General features: G+C 51.3%; 10 protein-coding genes across 10 annotated transcripts; 6 read left to right on the forward strand and 4 right to left on the reverse strand.

Moving 5' to 3' along the window:
* The first annotated feature begins 70 nt into the window (after positions 1-70).
* Positions 71-3,777, forward strand: RIC1 (Ric1p). Its single transcript, XM_018858402.1, has 2 exons — positions 71-1,750; positions 1,904-3,777. The coding sequence occupies exons 1-2, from the start codon at positions 531-533 to the stop codon at positions 3,720-3,722; spliced, it is 3,039 nt and encodes a 1,012-aa protein (XP_018711237.1). The 5' UTR covers positions 71-530; the 3' UTR covers positions 3,723-3,777.
* Positions 3,778-3,863: 86 nt separating this feature from the next.
* METBIDRAFT_43013 (uncharacterized protein) lies at positions 3,864-4,229 on the forward strand (the record flags this gene model as incomplete). The annotated part of the gene is made up of 1 exon (XM_018857610.1): positions 3,864-4,229. The coding sequence occupies one exon, from the start codon at positions 3,864-3,866 to the stop codon at positions 4,227-4,229; it is 366 nt and encodes a 121-aa protein (XP_018711238.1).
* Positions 4,099-6,533, reverse strand: TUB2 (beta-1 tubulin). Its single transcript, XM_018856111.1, has 3 exons — positions 6,517-6,533; positions 5,945-5,980; positions 4,099-5,884 (listed from the first exon to the last, which is right to left on the reverse strand). The coding sequence occupies exons 1-3, from the start codon at positions 6,526-6,528 to the stop codon at positions 4,580-4,582; spliced, it is 1,353 nt and encodes a 450-aa protein (XP_018711239.1). The 5' UTR covers positions 6,529-6,533; the 3' UTR covers positions 4,099-4,579.
* A 2,915-nt stretch (positions 6,534-9,448) lies between these two features.
* METBIDRAFT_12669 (uncharacterized protein) lies at positions 9,449-10,856 on the reverse strand (the record flags this gene model as incomplete). Its single annotated transcript, XM_018854254.1, has 4 exons — positions 9,449-9,663; positions 9,735-10,055; positions 10,155-10,208; positions 10,535-10,856. 4 exons carry the CDS (start codon positions 10,854-10,856, stop codon positions 9,449-9,451), a joined length of 912 nt encoding a protein of 303 aa, XP_018711240.1.
* Positions 10,857-11,220: 364 nt separating this feature from the next.
* METBIDRAFT_12670 (t-SNARE syntaxin) lies at positions 11,221-12,165 on the forward strand (the record flags this gene model as incomplete). Its single annotated transcript, XM_018854255.1, has 1 exon — positions 11,221-12,165. The coding sequence occupies one exon, from the start codon at positions 11,221-11,223 to the stop codon at positions 12,163-12,165; it is 945 nt and encodes a 314-aa protein (XP_018711241.1).
* Positions 12,166-13,984: 1,819 nt separating this feature from the next.
* On the forward strand, positions 13,985-15,099 carry SNF7 (ESCRT-III subunit protein). The gene has a single exon (XM_018854966.1). The coding sequence runs from the start codon at positions 14,189-14,191 to the stop codon at positions 14,879-14,881; it is 693 nt and encodes a 230-aa protein (XP_018711242.1). The 5' UTR covers positions 13,985-14,188; the 3' UTR covers positions 14,882-15,099.
* Positions 15,100-16,485: 1,386 nt separating this feature from the next.
* METBIDRAFT_44111 (uncharacterized protein) lies at positions 16,486-16,980 on the reverse strand (the record flags this gene model as incomplete). Its single annotated transcript, XM_018857742.1, has 1 exon — positions 16,486-16,980. One exon carries the CDS (start codon positions 16,978-16,980, stop codon positions 16,486-16,488), a length of 495 nt encoding a protein of 164 aa, XP_018711243.1.
* Positions 16,981-17,924: 944 nt separating this feature from the next.
* METBIDRAFT_79006 (mitochondrial 54S ribosomal protein mL40) lies at positions 17,925-18,359 on the forward strand (the record flags this gene model as incomplete). The annotated part of the gene is made up of 1 exon (XM_018858983.1): positions 17,925-18,359. The coding sequence occupies one exon, from the start codon at positions 17,925-17,927 to the stop codon at positions 18,357-18,359; it is 435 nt and encodes a 144-aa protein (XP_018711244.1).
* A 713-nt stretch (positions 18,360-19,072) lies between these two features.
* Positions 19,073-19,492, reverse strand: EAF6 (Eaf6p; the record flags this gene model as incomplete). Its single annotated transcript, XM_018858984.1, has 1 exon — positions 19,073-19,492. One exon carries the CDS (start codon positions 19,490-19,492, stop codon positions 19,073-19,075), a length of 420 nt encoding a protein of 139 aa, XP_018711245.1.
* A 2,259-nt stretch (positions 19,493-21,751) lies between these two features.
* ENO1 (phosphopyruvate hydratase) lies at positions 21,752-23,071 on the forward strand (the record flags this gene model as incomplete). The annotated part of the gene is made up of 1 exon (XM_018857717.1): positions 21,752-23,071. One exon carries the CDS (start codon positions 21,752-21,754, stop codon positions 23,069-23,071), a length of 1,320 nt encoding a protein of 439 aa, XP_018711246.1.
* Positions 23,072-24,395: the final 1,324 nt, after the last annotated feature.

The raw sequence follows: 24,395 nt of genomic DNA on the forward strand, positions 1-24,395 counted from the left end.
ACAAATAATCACTGTCAATATTTACTACAAATACCCACTCAAATACTCACTACAATTAATGACAAAAAATGCTCACCACCAATACTCACCACTCACTACAAATACTCACTACAAATACTCACTACAATTACTCACTACAATTACTCACTACAAATACCCTCTCAGAACACTACCAGAATAATCACTACCCAATATCAATACTCCCACCAATACTCCCACCAATACTCCCACCAATACTCCCACCAATACTCCCACCAATACTCACTACAAATAATCACTACAAATTCCCGCCACCTATACTCCCACCAACACTCCCACTAATACCCACTCAAATACCCACGACCAACAATTACTTCAAATACCCACTCCTATCCTCCCCCACCCCTCCCCATCACTCCCAATGATCCCGACTGCCACCACCCCGGCCTGCGCGCCTGCACACACGCACGCGCCCTGAACACGCAACTCCCGCCCCGGCCCCCTCCAACCTCTCTCTTCCTCCCCCCAAAACTCCCGCCTCGCCCCTGATCATGGCCTGGGTCGCGTCGCCGCCATCGGCCACCGTGCCGCTCGCACTCGCGCCGCCGCTCGTGCCGCTCGTGCCGCTCCCCCACACGCGGGCCGTGGCGCTCGTCTCGGCGTCGGCCATGGCCATCTACGACGGCCCGACGCTCCTTCCCCTCGCGCTCCACACGCGCCCCGCGCAGTGTGTGGCCTCCCACGGGCCCGCCGTGGCCGCGCAGGCCTGTGCCGCCGGCAGCGGCGCCTCTGCCGGCGAAGACCCCGCCGCCGTGGCCGTGCACGTGCACGTGCTCACGCGCCGGCACCACGTGCTTGTGTTCCGCGTGGCCGTGGCCCGCGGCAAGGCGCTCTACGAGGTGGTGGCCGCGGCCGCACCGGCCCGCGTGCTCCAGAACGCGCTCCCGCTCGCTGCCGGCGGCGCGTCCCCCACGCTCGGCGCCATGCTCCGCGCGGCCACGCGTCTGTGGGTCCAGGGCGCCGCGGGCGGCTCGGGCATGGCCAGCACGGAGCACTTTGCGCACGGCGCGGCGGATGACGCGCAACGCGGCTCGCACGTGCCGCTCGCCCGGGCGGCGCTTGTCCAGATCCTCCGTTTCCCGGCGCCGGTGCTCGCGTTCTGGGGCCGCGCCGCGCCGCGCGGCTTGGCCGTGTGCTCCGCCGGGGGGGTGCTTCTGTTCGTGGACGTGCGCACGGGCGCCAGCCGCGTGGTGCGGCTCCGGGACCACGCCTGGTACCGCGGCACCGTGTTGGTGGCGCGGGCCGCGGGCCGCGGCTGTGTCTTGCACGTGGACAAAGCGCTGGAGGTGGCGCTCCTCGAGACGGACGCCGACGACGATGGCAGCGACGACGCCGACAGCGGCGGCAGCTCGGTGAAGCACACGCCGCTCTTGCGGCTCGACGCGCCGCCGCGCAGCTTGGAGCCCAGCCCTTGCGGCGCCGTGGTGCTCGTGGACACGCCGCGCGGGCTCGGCGTGTATGTGCTCGGGCCCGCGGACGGCCGCGTGGGCATGCGCCTCGTGGCCCAAGTGGCGGCAGCGCCGGACGGGCCGCTTGCGCTCGCCTGGCTGCCGTGCGGCGGCTTCTTCCACTGCGTGGCGCGCGGTCGCTGGACGCTCCACGCCCGCTTCGGCGCCGTGCTCTTTGACTCGGCGCAGCTCGCGGCGGACATGGGCGTGCCGCCCGGCGTTTTCCCTGGGCCCGATGGGGCCTCTCCGGGGGTGCCCTTTGGGTCGGCTGGAGCCCCTTCTGGTGTCCCCTCTGGATCGGCTGGACCATCTGTTGTCCCCTCTGAATCGGCTGGACCATCTGATGCCCCCTCTGAATCTGCTCAATCATCTGGCGTCCCTTCGGAAGCATCGCCCTCTCCCCTTTCGCCCACCAGCTTGGGCCGTGCCGCGTTCTGTCGCGCCGCCCTCTGTGCCGTGGCCCTCAACGGCCGCGCCTTGTACGTGGTCGACGCTCCCGGTCATACGCTCTACAAGATCGACCTTGTGCGCCGTGCAAACGGCCTCTTCGAGGACACCACGTACCTCAGCCGGCTCCAACCCGGCAGCCCCGGCCTGTTCGTCCGCGTGCCCGTGCCGCCGTTCGCCCAGCGCTACCTCGAAGACCTCCAGTGGCCCGCCGCGCCAGACGACGCCCCGCCCGTGTTCACTGCCCGCGTCAACCGGTACGCGCAAATGTCGCTCGCCCACGGCGCCCTGCTCGCCATCTCCACGCCCACGCACTTGGGGCTGGACTGCCGCCAAGTCTACTGGTTCCAGTTCTACAACCACCTCGTGGCGCCGCTCAACGTCGTGGACCACATCTGGATCGACGGCTACTTGCTTGTGGCCAGCCGCGTCGCGCACGACTCGCTGCGGGTCGACGAGCTCCTTCTCTTGAACACCCCGCCCTCGCGCAACGCCGCGGGCGGCCAGCCGTTCCGCTTCGACAGCGACCTCCTCTTGTGGCGCCACACGTTCAAAAACAGGGTGCTCCGCATGGTGGTGGCCGGGCACCGCCAGCTTCGCACCTTGGTCTTGGCCACGCATGACTTCAAGCTCATCCTCGTGGATTTCGACATGGCCGCCGTGGGCCTGGCACGTGCGGCGGGCCCCAGGATCTCCATCCGCGTGCGCCGCACCATCCACTTGTCCAGCATCCGCCACAAGCTCCACATCAGTGATTTGGCGGATATGCTCTCCGTCGACAACACGCACTTCTTCTTCTTGTTGCGCAACGGCGACTGCTTCCTCTTGAAAAACCAGGCCCTCGCCCCGGGCGCGTCGCTGGATGCCCTGCCAAGCCACATGTATGACTTGGTCAGGGTGAACTGCGCGGTCGATAGACTCCAGGTGTGCCCGGTGCTCTTCGCCGGCAACTCGCGCCACCACTATCTCGCGCTCTACAAAGGCGACAGCGTGCTCCTCTATGACTTGCGCCAGCTCTTGGACCGGCCCCACGAGTTCGAGGGCGCCGAAAGGAGCGACGTGGCCCAGCTGTTGGGGCCCATCGAGACGCAGGCGCCGGCGTTCACCCCGGTCCTGGTGCTGCTGTCCGACGGCACCATCGCCATTTCGGGCTTCGAGTCCCTGGTGCTTTGGAAAAACGAGAACCTCATCATCAAGCACCGGCCCGCCCGCTTGCTGATCTTGAACAAGCTCGTTCTCCGCGACTTGCTCTCCTCGGACCTCACCATTCCCCAAATCAATGAGAAGTACTCCGGCTTCAACAACTACACTCACTGCCTCGAGCTCTTGCTCTTTGAGCAGTTGGATTACATCGACGATGAGGGCTCTTTTGACAAGGTGTGCGGCGTGATCAATGCCCATAAGGCTGCGGACAGCATATACGTCAGTTTCCTACGCAAGATCGAGGTGCACTTCTGGGACAAGTTCTTCCGCATCTTGGAACTCACTCCAATGCAGTTCATGGCCAAGTTGATTCGCTCGCAAAATGTCGATCTCTGCTACAACTACCTAAACATCTACCTCAATTTCAAGAAAGAGCACGAGCGTGCAAGCTCGCCCGAGGACTCGAGCTCCGACAACGAACAGTTGCTCGGTGAAACGGAGCAGGTCACTATTTTGCAAATCGTCGCTTTGTTGAAAAAGGACGACAAGTGGGACGAGTGCTTCGAGCTCTGCCGCTTCATCAAGCTCTTGGAGCCTCTGGGCAGTTTACTAGCCAGAGTGCGCGCGTGTGTTGCATCTGCGTAGCGGCACAGCGATCTGGTCTATTTTATGGTGCGCGCACGCCCTCACTTTGGCCAACCAAACTGCCTCATTTTGTCAGGTGAGCCTCGAAACCAGCCGGTTGAAAACTCTCCCCTTCAAGGTACACACAAACGCAATAAAACCATGACGCTCGCCACGGAGTTTGCCGAGACCACTCGCCGGTCCCTCACACACTCAGACATGAGATTAAGAGTTCTTCACATGTACCGCAGGTACATCAGAAACGCCAAGGAGTTCTCCAACTTGTACGAGTTGGACATGCCCGTGTCGAACGTTAAAACCAAAATAAGACAGGAGTTTGAAAGACAAAGGTACGTCAAGGACTTGGACGTCACCAACATTCTTTACGCCAAGGGCCAGATGGAATTCCAAGAATTAATCAACTTCTGGAAACAACAGTGTCACGTGTTGAGATACTTCGAGGACCAAGAAGTCTACGGTGCTGTTGACAAGAACGACTTTGTCAAGAACTTCTTGAGAGGTAACTAAATCATCTGAGGTAATTTGCTCTGAGTATTTAGGAGATGATGTGCATCAGTCGGGCTCAGTGACCTTTGTAGCATTTCTTCCATTCTCGGTACGATAGTCAATCATTGATCAATGTTGGACTCTAACGATCAAAGTCCCGATTTGCAGGTTGCATTTTGCATATTGTACAAACATATATCAATTCAAACAATCTAAGAATATTGTGTGAAGTTGCTACTGGGTGGCCATTCAACTTCATGGTGTAGGAAAAAACCGGACTGCGAGGCAGGGAGAGTCCAGGATTACGAATGGTTGAGTTGACGCGAAGGGGTATTATATTTTATTCATGAATCAAGGAGCAGTCTAATTGTTTACTCCAAGTTGTCAGCCAATGGCACTTCTTCTGCGCCGTAATCCAAGTCCTCATCTTCTTCAACGCTTGCCTCCTGGTATTGTTGATACTCACTGACCAAGTCATTCATGTTGGACTCAGCCTCGGTGAACTCCATCTCATCCATACCTTCGGAAGTGTACCAGTGCAAGAAAGCCTTTCTTCTGAACATGGCGCTGAACTGGTCGCCCACTCTCTTGAACAACTCTTGAATGGAAGTGGAGTTACCAATAAATGTGGCAGACATGTCTAAGTCTCTAGGGGGGACCGAGCAAACAGCCGTCTGTACGTTGTTGGGAATCCACTCGACGAAATAGTCTGCGTTTCTAGTCTGCACCTTGTGCATCTCATCGTCAACTTCCTTCATTGACACATTACCCCTGAAAAAGGCTGCCACAGTCAAGTAACGACCATTTCTGGGGTCGGAAGCAGCCATCATATTTTTGGCATCGAACATTTGCTGAGTCAATTCAGGCACGGTCAACGATCTGAACGACTTGGAGCCAATAGAGGTCAAAGGGGCGTATCCAACCATGAAGAAATGCAATCTTGGGAAAGGCACCAAGTTGACAGCCAACTTTCTCAAGTCCGAGTTCAATTGGCCGGGATAACGCAAGGAAGTCGTGACACCAGACATCACGGAAGAGACCAAGCTGTTCAACTGGGGATACCCCGGTTGCGGCAACTTCAAAGTCTTCTGGCAGATATTGTACAAGGCCTCATTGTCAATACAGAACGTTTCGTCGGAGTTCTCCACCAACTGGTGGACGGACAATGTCGCGTTGTATGGCTCGATGACCGTATCCGACACTTTTGGCGAAGGCACCACAGAGAACGTGGCCATCATTCTGTCGGGGAATTCCTCTCTAATACGCGAAAGCAACAAGGTTCCCATACCGGAACCTGTACCACCACCCAAGGAGTGAGTAATCTGAAAACCTTGCAAAGAGTCACACCCTTCGGCCTCCCTTCTCACAACGTCCATGACCGAGTCGACCAACTCGGCTCCCTCGGTGTAGTGGCCCTTTGCCCACACGTTACCAGCGGACGACTGGCCGAAAATATAGTTGTCTGGTCTGAACAAGTTGCCAATGGGGCCGGCTTTCACGGCATCAATCGTGCCGGGTTCCAAGTCCACGAGCACAGCGCGAGGCACGTACTTACCAGAAGACGCCTCGTTGAAGTAGACGTCCAATTTGGCTTTCTGGATGCCTTCGTCTCCGTGGTAGTTTCCGTTGTTATCCAAGCCATGCTCGCCGCAGATGGTTTCCCAGAAGGCAGCACCCTACAGTTGTTAGTAATGGACTTATGGATTTATGGTTCGGGATGTAAAATGTGAACATACTATTTGGTTACCACATTGACCAGTGGACAAGTGAATCTAGAGCATGTTAGTATGGGCTTGATAAGAGGTTCGGGACCTGGCTGTGGATTCGGGACCTGGCTGTGGGATCTTGATGTGGGGGGTCACGTGACGTGCTCATGACGGGATGATCTAGGGGACCGTGATTCGAAATGCAGATATAGGCTTGAGAGCTGCGTTACAAAGTTCTGGGGTGACATGGGGCGTATTCCTTTATGACGTGCAAATACTAGTCTTTCACATGTTGGTGTTTCAAGGGGGGCGCCGGCGGCTAGTTTCAGAACCTCCGCCACAAGCAAACATTAAATCCCTGATTTCTCTCTCCCCAAAAAATGGCAATGGCTTGGACATATCAAAGGTCGATCGTGGACACGTGTTTGTGCTGAGGTGTGAAAGTCCAAGATTTTAAAAATTGGTGTTTCATCGTGTGGAGCGTGTCGTATTCGCGTCTCAGATCATGAACTAAAGGAGCTAGAAAAACGGAAAAAAGGCAGAAATGGACAGCCGGTCCCGGGGAATTCCATGGAGTTTGTTTTTTGGGGGGAGCAACGTACGATTTCTCTCATTTTGGTGTTTTAAGAAGGGAGTGGTAGCGAGATAACAGGGACCAGAAGGGTAATGGGCTGGTTTGGGCCATGTTTGTTTTCTGTGCGGGCTCCAGGCGGTATGCGCACGACCTCCGAGTGTTGTCTTTTTCCCGTTTTGGGATGCCACCTGTCTCATCGGGATCCGTGCTGCCGACCGAGGCCCCCGTGCTGGGTGTGGCTTTTGCTGTGCTTCTGAGTCTCATGCTTGCTGACAAGGAGCAGAGCGCCTGAAATAAGTAGCTTTTTCGGATTTCTCGTGTGTATTGGTGAGGTGTGAGTGTCACGTGCTTCCGTCTAGGAGAGGTGCGGCCCAACACAAGAATGTCAGGACCTGGCAATGATTTCCCGTACTAAGAGGAAAGCATACCGCAGCTTTCTTTTTTTGGCTGGGCGGTTGGTGCCGCTTGTATGTAACAATTTATTTGGGCCGAGAACGATTTTTGTCGCTTCCTGTTTTTTTGGATGTCGATTAATATTTTGTTTTTTGGTGAAACTGAGGATGATAAATGAAAATGCGCAGGTTCCAGCTGCGAAATGCCATTTTTTGCCAAATATATATTAAAGCTTCGGTTTTGCAAGATCTTGCAGTTTTATAAAATGAAAATTGTTTTGAGCCATTATTGCGATAACAGGACTTAGACATACAGCATTGAGAAACAATTAATTCACAGGAGATACGTACCGAACCCCATATCCACGAGAGTCTGCATAGGCGGTCTTTCGTTCCAATAAAGACACGATCACGACGGAACACAACATGTGTAAAGGACATATCTTATAAGTAGCTTTGCCTTTTTTAATATGCGGTTTGCAAGAGGTCCATTAGTGCTTTCAAGAATTGCGGCTTTTTGGCGGCAACAAAACTAGCATAGAGGTTGGGACTAGTATCTGTTCCATATATTTTGGGAACACCTGCCCAGCAAGCAGAGACCGAAGACAGTCGATCAAAAAGCGGTTCAATTTGAGATCCGGAACTCCAGACAAATTTCTCAATGGAGCCAGGAGTTGAAGAATGTGCGGTGAACCCGGGGTGCAATACAGCAGTGTGGCTATTAACCGCTGTGCAAAAGAGTGACTAGATGTAAATGCCTTCCACGGAATGTATATAAGAAGGAAAGAAGAATATGCTTTATCATGAAACTCTGGTGTTTGTATCCATAGAAGAGGGACAAACATGCAGTTGCAGAATTGTTGGTATTGGGCGCACAGCAGTATATGTTGCTGGAAGTACCCTGCAATTTTCTCACAAGACGACTTGAGCCAGGTTTGGACCGATGATGAATACCACTCTAGCTTTATAGATTCAGGTGTTATCGAGTAGAAGGCTTGGGGTCCATTTCGGCTTGGAGATCATATGCTTGCAGGGTGTCTACCAAGGACCATTGAGGGAACAAAATGTCAAATGATAAAATGGTGAGATTGATCGCACTCTTCAACATCTATAAATGCATTATTACGTTAGAACGTCTCGGGATAGTATTGAAATACAGCTCCACTGCATTCATATCGAGAGCTCAAATGGGGAATGAAGACAAAATGTCCCATCTACTTGGTGGACTCATTTGTAGGCCTTATGGAAAGTGGCCAAAAGACATCTGCATGTCCACAGACAGCGAGAGTAATTGAATTTCAAGATTTGCGGGTGGCTAGACTCTGTTTGATCTGGAGATACGGAAGGCTGCTGGGAGATGAGGAGATTTCCAAGCAGGTGATTCCAGATGTTGGATTTTGCAGCTGGAAATACTATCTTCAGAATCAAGAACATTGATCATTCGAGCACCGAAGACATATTCTATTACTTTCACGTGGCGTGATACAGTACAGTCATTACCTTTGAGGATATGAGCCCACAGAAGACTAATTCCAAGCAGCTCCCTCACTTTTTCGATAGCAGAACGTTCTGAATTCCATCCTCAACATGCTCCTGTAGTCGACCAAACAAGACAGGCGAAAGACCACAGCATGCCGTAAAAGGGCCATCGACCAAAAGCGTCCTTAAAAGTAGAAGAGTACGAAGATTCCAGAATCAGATAGCAGCAGATTCAAAAGAATAGCAGTGTTTCCATTATCACAATGACCCAATATCACGAACCCGAAAACCTAATATAGAAATAACATGACGTCAAAATAGCTCAATATAATAATAAGCCAATACGTTAGTATCATACTAGTAAGTACCATAGTAACCCAATACCATAGTCACCCAATACCATGGTAACGTAATACCATAATAACAATCCAAAACCATAGTAACCCAACATTTTCAACCCAGTACCTAACCCAGTGCAATAATAACCCAGTACCACAAAAGCTCAGTACCATAATTAGCACCATGGTAACCCAACATCACAATAATAAGTAATACCGTAGCCTAATGTTATCATAACCCAATACCATTATCTCCCAGCACCATAGTAGCCCAATTCTATAATAACCTAATATAATAGTGACCTAACATCATAGTAACCCGATACCAAAATGACCCCGTACCGTAATAACTCAATATACAAACAAACAATACCATAACAGCCCAATTTCAAAAAAAACCAATATCAAATTAACCTAGCTCCATAAGAACCCAGTACCATAAGAGGCCAAAATAGAAATAACCAATATGAAAATAATCAATATCATGGTAACCCAGTACCATAATAAGCCAGTGCCATAACAGCCCAGTGCCATAACAACCCAGTACCATAACATCCGAGTATCAGTAGCCCAGCACCATTGTAATCCAGTACAATGATAACAAATATCAAGATAACCTTATATTACAATCTCCCAAAACCATAGTAGCCCAATATCAATATAACCCAGCACCATGGTAACCCAGTACCATATTAACCCAATACCATAGTAATCTAATATCACAACCTCCCAATATCATAACAAACCAATATCATAACAGTTCAAAATCAAACAATCCAAGTTCAAAATATCTAATATTAAGATCTCCAATATCAAAATATCTAATATTAAGATCTCCAATATCAAAATATCTAATATCAAGATCTCCAATATCAAACGATCCAATACCAAAATCTTCCATACCAAAGTATCCAATACCAAAACATCCAATATCAAAATATCCAATACCAAAGCATCCAATAAAATCTTAAATGACCATACCAAATTAACCAATCTCAAAGTAATCAATATCATAATAACCAAGTACCGTAACAAACCAGTACCATAACATCTCGGGATTATAGTACCCCAGTACCATAACAATCCAGTACCATAACAACCCGGGGCTATGATGACCCAGTACTTCAATAACCCAAGATCAAAATCTCCCAAAAACATAATAACGCAGTACCGTATGAACCCAATACCAACATCTCCAATACCAACATCTCCCATACCAACATCTCCCATACCAACATCTCCAATACCAACATCTCCAATACCAACATCTCCAATACCAACATCTCCAATACCAAAACATCCAACACCAAAGCATCCAATACCAAAACACCCAATACCAAAACACCCAATACCAAAGTCTCAAATGACCATCAAAATAACCAATATCAAAGTAATCAATGTAAAAGTAATCAGTATCATAATAGCCCAGTACCATAACAATCCAGTACCATATTTACCCGGGACTATAGTAACCCAGTACCATAACAATCCAGTATCATAACATCCTGGGACTAGAGTAACCCAATATCACAATATTCAGTATTACCATAGCCTAATGTTATCATAACCCAATATCATAGTAACTGACAACCATAGTAACGCGATACCATAATAACGCAATATTATAATAGCCCAGCACCATAGTAACCCAGCACCATAGTAACCCAAGATCACAATCAGGAAAACCTTAGCCTAATGTTATCATAACTCAATAATATAATAACCCAATACCATGGTAACTCAGTATAATAATAACCCAGAACCAGTAACCCAGTACCATAGTAGCCCAGTACGATAACCAACATTCAAATAACCTAATATTACAATCTCCCAATACCATAGTAACTCAATATTATGTTAACCCAGCACCAGCGTGACCCAGTATCATGGTAACCCAGCACCATGGTAACCAATACCAACATCTCCAATACAAAAGCACCCAACACCAAAGCACCCAACACCAAAACATCCAACACCAAAACATCCAACACCAAAGCACCCAACACCAAAACATCCAACACCAACATCTCCAATACCAACATCTCCAATACCAAAACATCCAACACCAAAACATCCAACACCAAAACACCCAACACCAAAACATCCAACACCAAAACATCCAACACCAAAACATCCAATGACCACACCAAAATACCCATCTCGCAGTCCCCATAAACACCAGCGCCACCAGCCCCACGACACAGAAACACCCAAACAAAAAAGGCCCGCCCGCCGTCCCGGCCGCCCCGAGACCGGGGCCCCTATCTCCGGCAACCTCTCGGGGAAAATGGACCGCCCACAGAAATACGCCCGGACCAGGCGGCGGCCTGCACACAGCGCGCCGCCAGCCTGTCGCTCAACATCACGCGGTCTCAGTGCACCGCTCCAAAAACGCCCGTTTTAGCTCATCCGCTTGAAGCACACACCCGGCCAGCAGCAACTACATATCCCGCGGCCGATCTCGGACACCGCACCCCAAGCCCGGAACACCCCCGCAACTAGCCCACACGCACAGCGGCCGCCATGTCCGCCCTCCAGAACCGCACGCATGAGTTCCAGCAGTGCGTGGCCTCTTTCGACAAAATCAATAAGAACAAGCCCGGCACGCGCCAGCAGCAGCGCGTGCCGCCGCGCAAGTCCCAGTTCAGCCAGCAGGCCAGCGTGATCGCCAAAGACATTGCGCACACCACCGAGCTCTTGCTGAAACTCGCGCTTCTAGCCAAGCGCAAACCGCTTTTCGACGACCGCCCCGTGGAGATCGGCGAGTTGACCTATGTCATCAAGCAGGACATCTTCAAGATCGAGCAGAGCATCCAGAGCTTGCAGCGGCACGTGCGCGGCGGGCCGCAGGTCCCCGTGGACTCGCAGATCTCGCAGAACCTGAAGAACGTGTTGAACTTGTTGAACTCCAAGATGAAGAACGTCAGCGGCGAGTTCAAGGCCGTGTTGGAGCTCCGGCAGAGGAACGAGCTAGCCAACAAGTCGCGCAAGGAGAACTTCCTCTCCGCGGCGCTGACGGGGCGCCCGAACGCACAGCCTGCCGTTTTGGGCGGCGCCCACCACTTGGCCAATTTGGGCGAGAACCCGTACTTGATGGCGGACGCGCCGGAGCCGGCCGCGGCCGGCGGCGCGGACTTGCTTTCGATCCCAGACCAGACGCGGCAGCTCTTGCTCATGGAGGAGCAGAGCAGCGAGTACTTGCAGCAGCGGAGCCTGGCCGTGGAGACCATCGAGGCCACGATCAACGAGGTGGGCAACTTGTTCCTGCAGTTGGCCACCATGGTCACGGAGCAGGGCGAGGCCATCCAGCGGATCGACCAGAACGTCGAGGACATCGACATGAATATCTCGGGCGCGCAGCGCGAGCTCTTGAAGTACTACGCGCACATATCCAGCAACCGCTGGATGTTCTTGAAGGTGTTTGGTGTTTTGCTCGTGTTTTTCTTTCTCTGGGTGGTGGTCAGCTGATGAGACGGGGAAGCGCCCGGTGGGGAGTGTTTGGAGGGGTCCCCTCTTGATCTGTTGGGAGAGGCGTGGTTGGGAAATGACCGGTTGGGAATGCTCGATCACGTAACGACCAATTGGGAATGCTCGAACAAGAAATGACCGGTTGGGAATGCTCGATCAAGTGACTGCCTGTTGGGAAATGCTTGATCAAGAAATGACCAGTTGGGAATGATCGATCAAGAATTGAACAATTGGGAATGCTCGATCAAGTACGACCAGTTGGGAAGTGCGTGGTCAGAAAGAATTGCTGGGAAGTGCGTGGTCAAGAAATGAACTGCTGGGGAGTGCGTGGTCAGAATTGAACTTTTGGGAAATGCGTGATCAAGAAACGATTAGTTGAGAAGTCCTTGAACAAGTAACGACTTATTGGGAAAGCTCGATCAAGTGTCGACCAGTTGAGAAGTGCGTGTTCAGAAAACGACCAGTTGGGAAACATTTGAACTAGTAACGACCTATTGGAATATTCTCGATCAAGTGTTGGGGAGTGCACGGTAACGACCAACTGACAATTGGTCGATCAGCAATTAAGAAATGCCTGAGCGAGTGCCCTCAGTTGAGAAATGCCTGAACAACCCCCAATTGAGAAATGCTCCAATAAGTTCCACCAATTGAGAAATGCCTGAACAAGTACCCCCAAATGAGAAATACTCGATCAAAGAATGACCTATCGGGATTGTTCGATCAAGTTCCCTCAATTGAGAAATGCCTGAACAAGTACCCTCAGTTGAGAAATACTCGATCAAAGAATGACCAATCGGGACCGCTCGATCGAGTACCACCAATTGAGAAATGCTCGATCATGTAACGACCAATTGAGAAATGCCTGAACAAGTACCCCCAGTTGAGAAATACTCGATCAAAGAATGACCAATCGGGATCGCTCGATCAAGTACCACCAATTGAGAAATGCTTGATCGAAAATGCCCAGCTGAAAATTCCTCGATCAAGTAACGATAACTCACCTTCCTCGATCACACACCACCAACAGAGAAAGACCGGCCCTTTGGTAGAGAAATGGCCGTTTGGCAAATGCCGACGAAGGCTCCATCAAGAAAGGGCCTGCCGAGAACCCGCTTCTTGGACTGTGACGAGCAACACATCTGTTCGAGAAAAACAGAAACAGCCTGTCTTGGCGACGCCCGTGGGTGCGGCGTCCCGGCAATCTAGAAACATGGCCATATTGGGCCAGCCCACCACGGGTATCTGGCGCAGGTCGTTTTTTTTTCTGCCTGGCTCCCACCACACTGCCGCATACCGCCACCACAAGAAACACGGCCCTAACCCCGGGGCCCAGAGGGAATCTACAGGCCTATGATAGGAACGGCCGCTGTCCTGCGCACAGGGTATGTACCTACATAGCCTAGCGATAATATACGGGCCGACAACAGGCCGTGGCCCCGGGTGGTGTACACGCGAGCTCTGTCTGTGGCTTCAGCGGCCGGCGACTCAGCGAAACAAAAGGGCTTTTTTCATTTTCTGTTCCTTGCCTTTTTTCTTTTCTGTTCCTTGCCTTTTTTGAAAGCGCTCGCTCGCTATCGCAGAGATCCATGGGACCGCGCCTTTCGCAATATAGCATGGCCCAAGAAGGCCCAAGAAGGCCCAATCAGGCCGCAGAATCCCCGAAAACCACGCCAGGCCCCGCCCAGAAAACCACGCCAAGACCCACCCAGAAAACCACGCCAAGACCCACCCAGAAATCCGCGTCATCACCCAACTTTCCAAGACACCGAAAGCGAAAAGAAACAGGCGGGCGGGCCGCGGCACGTGACGCCGGCGCGGCGGGTCGTGCGCGTAACCCAAACCTCCCAGCCCCCGCCACGCAATCTCAGCACTAACAGGCCTCTTATCAGGCTGCCCAAACCACCCCCAAAACCCACCACAGCACCCCCAAAACCCAGCCCCAAACGGTCGTTTGCCGCCGAGCCCCTCAAGATTTAAACCCCCCATTTCCCCCTCGCCCCCGAAACCAAAAACCACGCCCAGGATGTGGAGCTACATGTTCGGCGGCAACAAGCAGCAGAAAAAGGAGTTGCCCAAAAAGGCCATTGTGGAGTTGCGCGAGCATATCCAGATGCTCAACAAGAAACGCAGCCACCTCGAGCTGCAAATCGCGGACCAGGACCTGTTGGCCCGCAAACACATTGGCACAAACAAGGCCTTGGCCAAGAACGCGCTCAAGCGGAAGAAGGGCTACGAGGAGAACTTGATGAAAATCGAGAACCAGATCGACTCTTTGGAAACCCAGTTGACGGCCATCGAGAGCGCCAACTTGAACTTGGAGACCATGAAGGCCATGAAGCAGGGCGCGTCTGCCATGAAGCAGATCCACGGCGAGTACGACGTCGACAAGGTGGAGACCACCATGGACGACATCCGCGAGCAGGTCGAGTTGGCCGACGAGATCTCCGAGGCCATCTCGCGGCCCGTGGGCACGGGCTACGTCGACGAGGACGAGTTGGACGCGGAGTTGGCTGCGTTGCAGGCCGAGGACCAGCAGGCGCGCGAGCTCGAGAGGCTGCCGGCGCCCAAGCACGCCGCGCCGTCGGCCCAGTCCTCGCGGCCGGTGCTGGCCTTGCCGGAGTTCCCGACAGTCAGCAAGAGCCAGCCCGAGACGCAGGACGAGGAGGACGAGGACGAGGAGGCGCTCCGGGCCTTGCAGGCGGAAATGGGCCTCTAGGCGCCGCCGATCCCGGGGCTCTGTGGGTGCCGGAAGGGCCCGGGATCTCTGCGTATGGATATGCCCCAGGTTTCTTTCTTGTCCTGTGGTGGCTCCTCAGGCGCCGAGATCCGAGTTGACTCCCAGATGCCGAGTTGATTTCGAGACGCAATGCCGAAGCGGAGGTGCGCTGGCCACGCAGAATCACACGGCGCACTTTCGCTGCTGTTCTGCCACGCACTTGGATCATGGCAGAGCCAATCTCCGCCGAGTGCATGGGAGGAATGCCATCTCCGCCGAGTTCACGGGAGGAATGCCATCTCTGGCTGCCGACATGCAGCGCAGTGCTCTCTGCGCAGCGTCCTTGTCTAGCGCTGCGAGCCTCTCGCTACAAGTCCAATGGTAGCTGTCATTATCGCGTTTATAGACCGGATCTGCGAGGCAAGGTCGAGGCCCGCTAGAGGCCCGCGAGACAGCGTGAGCCGGACCATGGGCTGCAAACGGATGAATCCGCAGGACATCGTGAGGCTTCCATCTTTCCTGCAGCCGAAACGAGATACTCCTGGAGCAGTGCCACGGGTGGGCCCCAGCCTTGCCCCTCACGAGCAACAATTCCACCTTCTCGAGACTCGCGCTGGCGGATCTCGCACCAATACATATCCATAATCTACTGGCTCTGCTGATAACCGGCGACTGTGCATCAAGGCCCGAGACGTGCGCCTCAAACACATGGTTCCTTTCGATCTTAGTATGCCGAAACAGGGAAGCTATCCCCAGCTTTTCAGCCGAAGATCAGAATTCCTCATGAAACATGTACCTTTCCGTATACCGAGCCTGAGTCCTTTCCCGGGCGTCAGCGGTATACCACAGTGATTCATGCTGTAGAGTGAGCGAGCTAGGCAAGAATCAAGATATGTAGCTATGTATAAATCAAGATATACAACCATGTGATGCACAGCAAAGCGTCGAGAGCCATCGGATGTTTTCTGAACGTCGCTCTGGGAATCAGCAGGCCACCCAAACAGCAGAAGCAAACAAAACGAAGCACAACTGGCCCTGTTTCAGTGGTGATCAATCAACAAACAAAAACACCCTCTGGCCGACTCATCCAGCTCCCGTTTCGGCCAAGAATACCAACAGAACAAATCCGCAAGAGTCTGACTATATTTCTTTGGGTTTTACTCGTCTATCTGTAGTTTCGTCTGTAGTCTCTTCTGTAGTCTCTTCTGTAGTCTCATCTCGTCTGGCATGCCTCTTTGCTGTGGATTGGGCTGTTCATGAATTTTCCAGACTTCTTGGTTCCATCTCTGCCCGTGCAGAGAAAGTATAGGCCCCTACACGCTTGAGCAGAAGAGCGATGAAAAAGAAACCCCGCTCTTGACTGGAAACACAATGCGCTCTGGCACGAGAACATACCGTCCGCCAGCTTGGATGGGCACAGTAGCTCCACCGCCTGGCGCGCCATATTCCTATGGTTCGAACCGCGTATCATTATAAGCGGAAGCAGAAAACACGAAGGCGGAGAAAAAGCCGCAAAACCAATGGTTGTTCCTTCACGGAACCCCACTAGAGCTGCTGGAGCAGACCACCCCGGAGACATGTCTCGCATTCTGCAGCGTATTAGTTCATTTGCGGGAAGAGTCGTAATAGGTAGGGCCCAGCGCGCCAGGAAAGCCGCCCGACTGACCCAGGCTTTTCTTGCTGGGCGCCAAAGGAGCGCCGCCCCGACCAAACGCCTCTCGCGGTTTAGGCGCGTCCCCTTGGGCGATTCTCTGGGCGTCCGTTTGCAAGTACTGTGCGTACCCGGGGCGGGCGTTTCTACCCTCGATATCGTACGCAATGTTGGCGGTTTGTGGCGCCACAGTGTAGGTGTAGGTACCCGGCGGCACGTGGCCCGGGCTGCTGGTATTGCCGTTTTGCCAGTCTGGGCGGGGCGCAACCGGAGGCCCCCCTTTTTCGGGCGGGTACTCGTTAGGCCCGTATGTTTCAGAATACAGGGGTGCCTCCGGGACCTTTTGATCCCCTTTTTCGGGGCTGTGGATTGCTTCCAGCTGCTCGTATGGAGGCGGCTCGTCGCTGGGAAGCTCTTTTTTGGGCGCGGAAGAGAACGGGTTTTTCATTGAGGCGATGGCCAGGTTGTAGTTGGGTCCAGGCCAGGCTGTGGCGAGCTTGAGCTAAGTTGTAGTCGAACTGTAGTCGATTCTGGCGCACTTTTAGTCAGATTATGATCGGATTGTGATCAGATTGAGATCAGATTGAGATCAGATTGTGGTCAGATTCCAACAAGACGAAGATGTCAGATCCAAGGAATCTTCTAAATACAGCCAGTTCAGGTTTTAGCTGATTTAGATGTGAGGCTTAGGCTAGGCTCTAGTCAAATTACAGTCAGGTTCGATTCTAGGCAATTCTAGATGTCTCGTTCAAGCCAGGCTTCAGTCACTTTAGCTGTCAGATCCGAAATGTCAGATTCTCGTCGAGGTCTAAGCAGATCCTAAGCAGGTCCTTGTCAAGTTTTTGAAATCGGGGTTTTGTCAGATTCAAGAAATCAAGCTCTTATCAGTTTCTTGTCAGACTCTAGACGCCAAGCTCTTATCAGGTTCTTGTCAGATTCTAGAAGTCAAACGCTTATCAGGATGTTGCCAGATCCAAGAAATCAAGCTCTTATCAGGTTCTTGCCAAATTCTAGAATTCAAACTCTTATCAGGCTCTTGCCAAATTCTAGAAGTAAAGCGCTTATCAAGTTCTCGTCAGATCCAAGAAATCAAGCGCTTATCAGGATTTTGCCAGATTCTAGAATTCAAACTCTTATCAGTGTCTTGTAAATATTATAATTCAAACTCTTATCAGGTTCACCAATTCGTGTCAGATTCTTGTCAGTCCCAAAATGTCAGATTATCCAGCCCAGGACTATATGCATCAAGGAGCCCGGCGCTGGCAAACCGCGGGGTGCATGACCAGGCGCGGGTCACGTGACACAACTCTCCTGGTGCACGGGTGCGTCTCAAAATTTTCATATCAACGTGAGCCCTTACCATCATCTGGCCATTTGAAAGTCCACAGCATCATGATTTCTCGTCTCTCTGCCGGGCGCACGCCGCAGCTCCACAAGCTTTTTGTTCGTGGAAAAAAAACCACGGGCGTGAGTCCCTCCACACAAAAAGTGGTGAACCAACTTTCGGCTCTCTCGGCCACCAAGAAACAGCCCAAACTCTTGAAGTTGTGTGCCGAGGATCTCATCAAACACAAGACTATCACAAATGCTTGGAAGATTTTCTCCCGCAAGCAGCATGCCAAGTCCATGGATCTTCTCGAAAAACAGTACAACAGCATCCGAAATGCCATGGACGAGTTGAAGGAAATCAGCCCAGACTTATACGAGGCTGCCAACAAGCCGGAAACAATGAAGCGGTTTCCTTTGGACATGAGGGTGCCCACTGACTTTCCCGCCAACAAGCCCTGGGTGTATGACTTTGAGAAAAACGCAAGCGAGGCGAAGTAGAATTTTAAAGAAACCGCACGCAAGATGAGAGCAGGTGGAAAGACGCGAGACGAGCGGGAGCTTTGAAAAACGAGCGGAACGAAGAATAACTTTGAAGGACGAGCGGCAGAAGAAGAACTTTGCATGACCCGAGCGAAACAAAGAAGAACTTCGAAAGTCACCCAAGCGAAGAATCCGTTCTTGCATGTTCGAACGCACCCATGTACATACAAATACACAGCATTGATACGCCATGACAGAATGTCGGGATTAGCCAGGAACTCCTTTGTCTAAGGCAGGGGCCAGCCTGCGAGAACCTGCGAGGATCGTCCAGCAACCGAAAAAAGGGCCAGTAACCAGAAAACAGACAGGTTTCGGACTGCGTGGCTTCTTTTTCCCGTCGGTCCCGTTGTGGATGTATTTGGATAATTCACGCCTTCTCCGCCTGAAATCCACCTTTTTTATGCCAGCCCGCCGGTGCCACGTTGAATTTTCATTTGTCTCATTTTCTGGGTTCTGGGTTCTGTTTTGGAGTATCTGGATTCTGAATGCTTTGGCCTTTCCCTAGATTCTTTGAAAATTCTTTCTCCAGATTCCCCATTCTCCAGCTTGTCCTTTCTCTGGCCATGCTCTCCATCTCCTCATCTCTATATTTCCTCCTGCAGATCGCCATTTTTTCACTCCATTCAGACATTTGTCCATCTCTTCATTCCATTCCAGACATTCGTTCGTCTCTACATTTTTTTCTTTCTCGTGGGAGTGCCTGCGCCGGCGTCCTTCCCCAGAACTCCCCCATTAGTCGGTTCCACAGAATCTTCATAATCGTCAAGATCCGTGGCCGTGGACACCATGCCCTGTCGTTTCAGTAGTGTTTTCACAAACGTGGCCGAAGACATGCTAAAAATGTGGTCTTCGTCTGTAATCACCAACCTTCGCTTGTTGCTTCCGCCAGAGGAGCTCTTGGCGAAGTTGTCAAAACCCTTGACGATGTTTCCGTACGCACTGTCATTGAAATAGTCGGTTTCCTTTTCGTAGATGGACTCCTCTAGTTCAGCGAGCCTGGAGTCAACCTCTTTCTTTTTGAGAATCAGCCGCGTGAGCTCGTTTTTGAGCCGCGTGTACTCATCAATAGTGGGCTCTTTTTTGCTTGTCATCGATAGCCTGCGTCGTTAACTCCAGCCACTATCAAAGGCTCTTCCATATGCTGAACCTGGAGCCTCGCTAACACCAGTACATCCCTGAACATACCGGCTGCTCCTGCTTGATCACCCCTGACAACCGGGCAAGGCCTGGCCCCCCGACGAGCAGTTTATGTGCTTACCCACATCCCAGTTTACTGTATCAGCTGTTTTAATGTGTATAACAGTTTTCTCAGTTATGTGGCCTGATTATGCGAAGCACAAGTGGGGCTCGCGGAAGGTCCAGCCGACAAACTCGAACCATAATATGTGTGCGAAAATTACAGTAACAGTGAGCAAAGTTTAAAAGCTCGGTTCGGTCTGCTATGTGGAAAAACTCATAAGCCGACCTATCTTTGGCTAGAGAGATTCCACCAATATAACTGGTATTTTAGGCCTTCTGTATAATGCACAGTGGATAGGGGTTCAAATTGGGGCCATGACGCTGCCTTTTGGACGCACGTGTTTATGATAAACTGTAAGCGAGCCGTGGGCCTCGTGGTCATTTCCTGATGTAATCGTACATCAGAGAACGATCAGGAACGTCGACGGCATATGTTATCTTGTGATGTAATTGTGCGCTGAGGCAGCAATCGTGGCGCGTGGCCAGAAAGTGCGTGGCGGATGAGGAGCGTCATCGTGCGTATGACACGGCCAGGTTGACAAACCCGGATCGCTTCGATTTCTGCACGATACATGGAGAGTGACACAGCCTGCGCATAAGTGCATGCAAGATACACTTAATCCGAGACATGGATCAGTATACAAACCCTGCGCTTGCCGCCGGCAGCAAGCTAGGGGTGACTGCAGAAATGGGACACGTACTGATGCCTCATATGCATGCAAGCCACGGAATTGTCATTAAGTTTAAAACACTCGGACTTCCGAAGATAGTCACCGGCGCGTGCAGCCCCATGTGGCGAGGAGAAATCTTTGACTCAGAGGTGATAAGTGTGTCGCATAATAAAGGGATACTAGAGCCGACACACATCCTGTGCAGTTGTAAAATTTTGTAATCTCAAAGCCAGTATTCCGTCCGACTGGAATTCCGTTGGGTACTCTTCTCAGCCGAAATCAGTGGGGAACTTAAGTTTTTTTTTTGATATTCTAACCGTGCGATGGCCTCTCAATTTTTCAAACATTTATAGTTCAGCAAGGTCATGTAACTTTGGTTGACAATAATGCTGCCTCGCGTCGAAGAGTGAGTACATCTTTATAGCATTTTTGCAGCGCGAAGATCGTGCCCACACAATATGTTGCATCTACTACAAGCTTTTTGTGACACTACTAGGGCTGTGAAAACAATAACAACTGCAGAGTCCGTTAGATTGTGTTTTTTTTAGTTTTGTTCAGGAGCAGGAGGTAATAGGTGTTTAATGGCGGACTGATATGGCAAAAGCTTGCACGCTATTCAATCGGTCAATATTAATCATTATAAACAAGCTTTCAAAATGGTGGTGTACTGAACATTTGAATCTGACACAAGAATGTCTGTTAGACAGAATCTAAGAAACGTTTGCACCTTCAAGAGTTTACAAGAGTTTGTTTATCCTCCAGATGAACGGATGGGGTTTGGAGACATTTTGATCTTAATTAATCTAAGATCCTCTTTTGGGTTTTGGCTGTCCGCTCAACAAGAATATTATCGAGAGGCATGGAGGCGAAGATGTCACTTCCAATACAGACCTGGCAACCCGGTCGGCGGCTAGGCCCCCGAGCTCACGTGACCATGGGTTGGCGGTTGTGCTTCGCACGACGCGGCCTTGTTCTCGCTGCTTCCATTTCTTCCATCCTCTCGTCCGGATACGCTCCGGGCTGCTCCGGGCCATGGGCACGATCCGTACGCGCATCAAACTCCGACGCCGAAAACTCTTACGGGGCACAACCCCCACCGCACACTCGGGCCAACATAGGCCCGGAGCAATAAAAAGTGTTTTTTTTTTTCCACGCCAACTCCCCCAAACCGGCTCGAAATACCAACAATAAAAACGGAGGCACCTCGGCTTCAAAATCCGGACTTCTGGCCACAAAAATAAATGAGGCTATATCTGTCCACGTTCCCCGGCGCTGTCCCCCCGTGCCGCGTATTCTTCGGTGAGGTTCTGGTGCGTCCCTATGCAAGTCGGGCTTGTGTGGTCCACAGCTCCCCCCTCATTATAAAGGCCCACGCATCCGCACCGTGAGCCTGGTTGAAAAAGGTTTTTTTTTTTTGTTGTCTATCAATTTTCATACACAATGTCTGTCACCAAAATCCACGCCCGTTACGTCTACGACTCCAGAGGAAACCCAACCGTCGAGGTTGACTTGTTCACCGACAAGGGTAGATTCAGATCTATCGTTCCTTCCGGTGCCTCCACTGGTGTCCACGAGGCTTTGGAATTGAGAGACGGCGACAAGTCCAAGTGGCTCGGAAAGGGTGTCTTGAAGGCCGTTGCCAACGTCAACGAGAAGATTGCCCCTGCCTTCATTGAGGCCAAGCTCGACATCACCAACCAGGCCAAGGTCGACGAGTTCTTGAACTCCTTGGACGGCACCCCAAACAAGTCCAAGTTGGGCGCCAACGCCATCTTGGGTGTCTCTTTGGCTGCCTCCAAGGCCGCTGCCGCTGAGAAGGGCGTTCCTTTGTACCAGCACTTGGCGGACATCTCCGGCTCCAAGCAAGACAAGTTCGTGTTGCCAGTTCCTTTCCAGAACGTCGTCAACGGTGGCTCGCACGCCGGCGGTGCTTTGGCTTTCCAGGAGTTCATGATTGTGCCAACTGGCGCTCCCTCTTTCGCCGAGGCCTTGAGAATCGGCTCTGAGGTCTACCACAACTTGAAGTCCTTGACCAAGAAGAAGTACGGCCAGTCCGCCGGTAACGTCGGTGACGAGGGTGGTGTTGCCCCAGACATCGGCTCCCCAAGAGAGGCTTTGGACTTGATTGTCGCTGCCATTGAGGCTGCTGGTTACACCGGCCAAGTCGGCATTGCCTTGGACGTTGCCGCCTCGGAGTTCTACAAGGACGGCAAGTACGACTTGGACTTCAAGAACCCAGACTCGGACGCCTCCAAGTGGTTGTCTGGTGAGCAATTGGCTTCTTTGTACGAGGAATTGATCAACGAGTACCCAATTGTCTCCATTGAGGACCCATTCGGCGAGGACGACTGGGAGTCGTGGGTGCTTTTCTTCGCCAAGGTGTCTGAGAAGATCCAGATTGTTGGCGATGACTTGACCGTCACCAACCCATTGAGAATCAAGACCGCCATCGAGAAGAAGGCCGCCAACGCCTTGTTGTTGAAGGTCAACCAGATTGGCTCTTTGTCCGAGTCCATCAATGCTGCCAACGACTCCTACGCCGCTGGCTGGGGTGTCATGGTGTCGCACAGATCCGGTGAGACCGAGGACACCTTCATTGCTGACTTGGCCGTCGGCTTGAGATCCGGCCAAATCAAGACCGGTGCCCCCGCCAGATCCGAGAGATTGGCCAAGCTCAACGAGATTTTGAGAATCGAGGAGGAGTTGGGTGACAAGGCTGTCTATGCCGGTAAGGACTTCAGAATCGCCTCCACTTTGTAAGTGTGTCGCGTCCTTCCGAAAAGTACGTCAAATAGCACCGCAGCTATTTCCAGATACGATAAATAAACAAACGATACAATATGTCTTGTAGGAGATGCGTGGGTTATCCGCGAGCCCTGTTGAGCGCCACGGACGGTGGGGCTCGCGTTGCAGCGCAGTCTTTTGGGTGGTCTATGCTTGAACTTTGTTGGCCAGGTATTCCACCGATTACGCATATTCGCTGTTCACGTAATTTTGCTGTTCACGTAGTTTCACCGATCACGAATTCTCACCATTCACGTATTTTCGCTATTCAGGTAATTTGATGAATCTACCAAGAAGAATCACCACGTAATCTCACCGTTCACAATTGACCGATAACAGATTTCACCGTTCATGTAATCCCACCAATCACGTATTGTCACCGTTCACGTAACACCGCATACCTAATTTCACCGTTCACGCAACTTCACCGTTCACGTAACTTCGCCCATCACGTAATTTCACTAATCACGTAGTTTCACCAAGCACTTAATTTAACCAATCAAGTTTTGTCACAGTTCACGTAATTCCACCGTTCATATCTCACCGATTACATATTTCATCGTTCACGTAATTTCACCGTTCACGAAACGTCCCGGATAATATTTCACTGCTTATATAATTTCATCGTTCACTTCTTCATCGTTCACCTAATTTCACCAATCACGAAATTTCATGAATCACGTAATTTCACCCATCACGTGATTTCAGCAATCACGTTATTTTACCGATCACATTTCACCGATTACATATTTCACCGATTACATGATTTCATCGTTCACGTAACTTCACCAATCACGTAATTTCACCAATCACGTATTGTCACGTTTGCTTATCACCGTTTCATCGTCCATATTTGACCGATTACATGACTTCACCAGTCACGTAACTCCACCAATCATGTGTCACCACAGTTTACTTACTGTCACCGTTCATCTGTCACCGATTGCCTGATTTCATTGTCCACGTAATTCCACCTATCAGGTAATTTCACCAATCACGTATTGCCACTGTTTTCTTATCACCGTTCACGTAACACCGCTTATATAATTTCATCGTTCACGTAACTTCATCATTTACGTAGTCACTAATTACCTAGTCACCATTTACGTAGTCACTAATTACGTAGTCACTAATTACCTAGTCACCATTTACGTAGTCACTAATTACGTAGTCACCATTTACCTAGCCACCATTTACGTAGTCACCAATTACGTAGTCACCAATTACGTAGTCACCATTTACGTAGTCACCATTTACGTAGTCACCATTTACGTAGTCACCAATTACGTAGTCACCAATT

This window comes from Metschnikowia bicuspidata (assembly GCF_001664035.1).
Source record: "Metschnikowia bicuspidata var. bicuspidata NRRL YB-4993 chromosome Unknown METBIscaffold_4, whole genome shotgun sequence".
Taxonomy (NCBI): domain Eukaryota; kingdom Fungi; phylum Ascomycota; class Pichiomycetes; order Serinales; family Metschnikowiaceae; genus Metschnikowia; species Metschnikowia bicuspidata.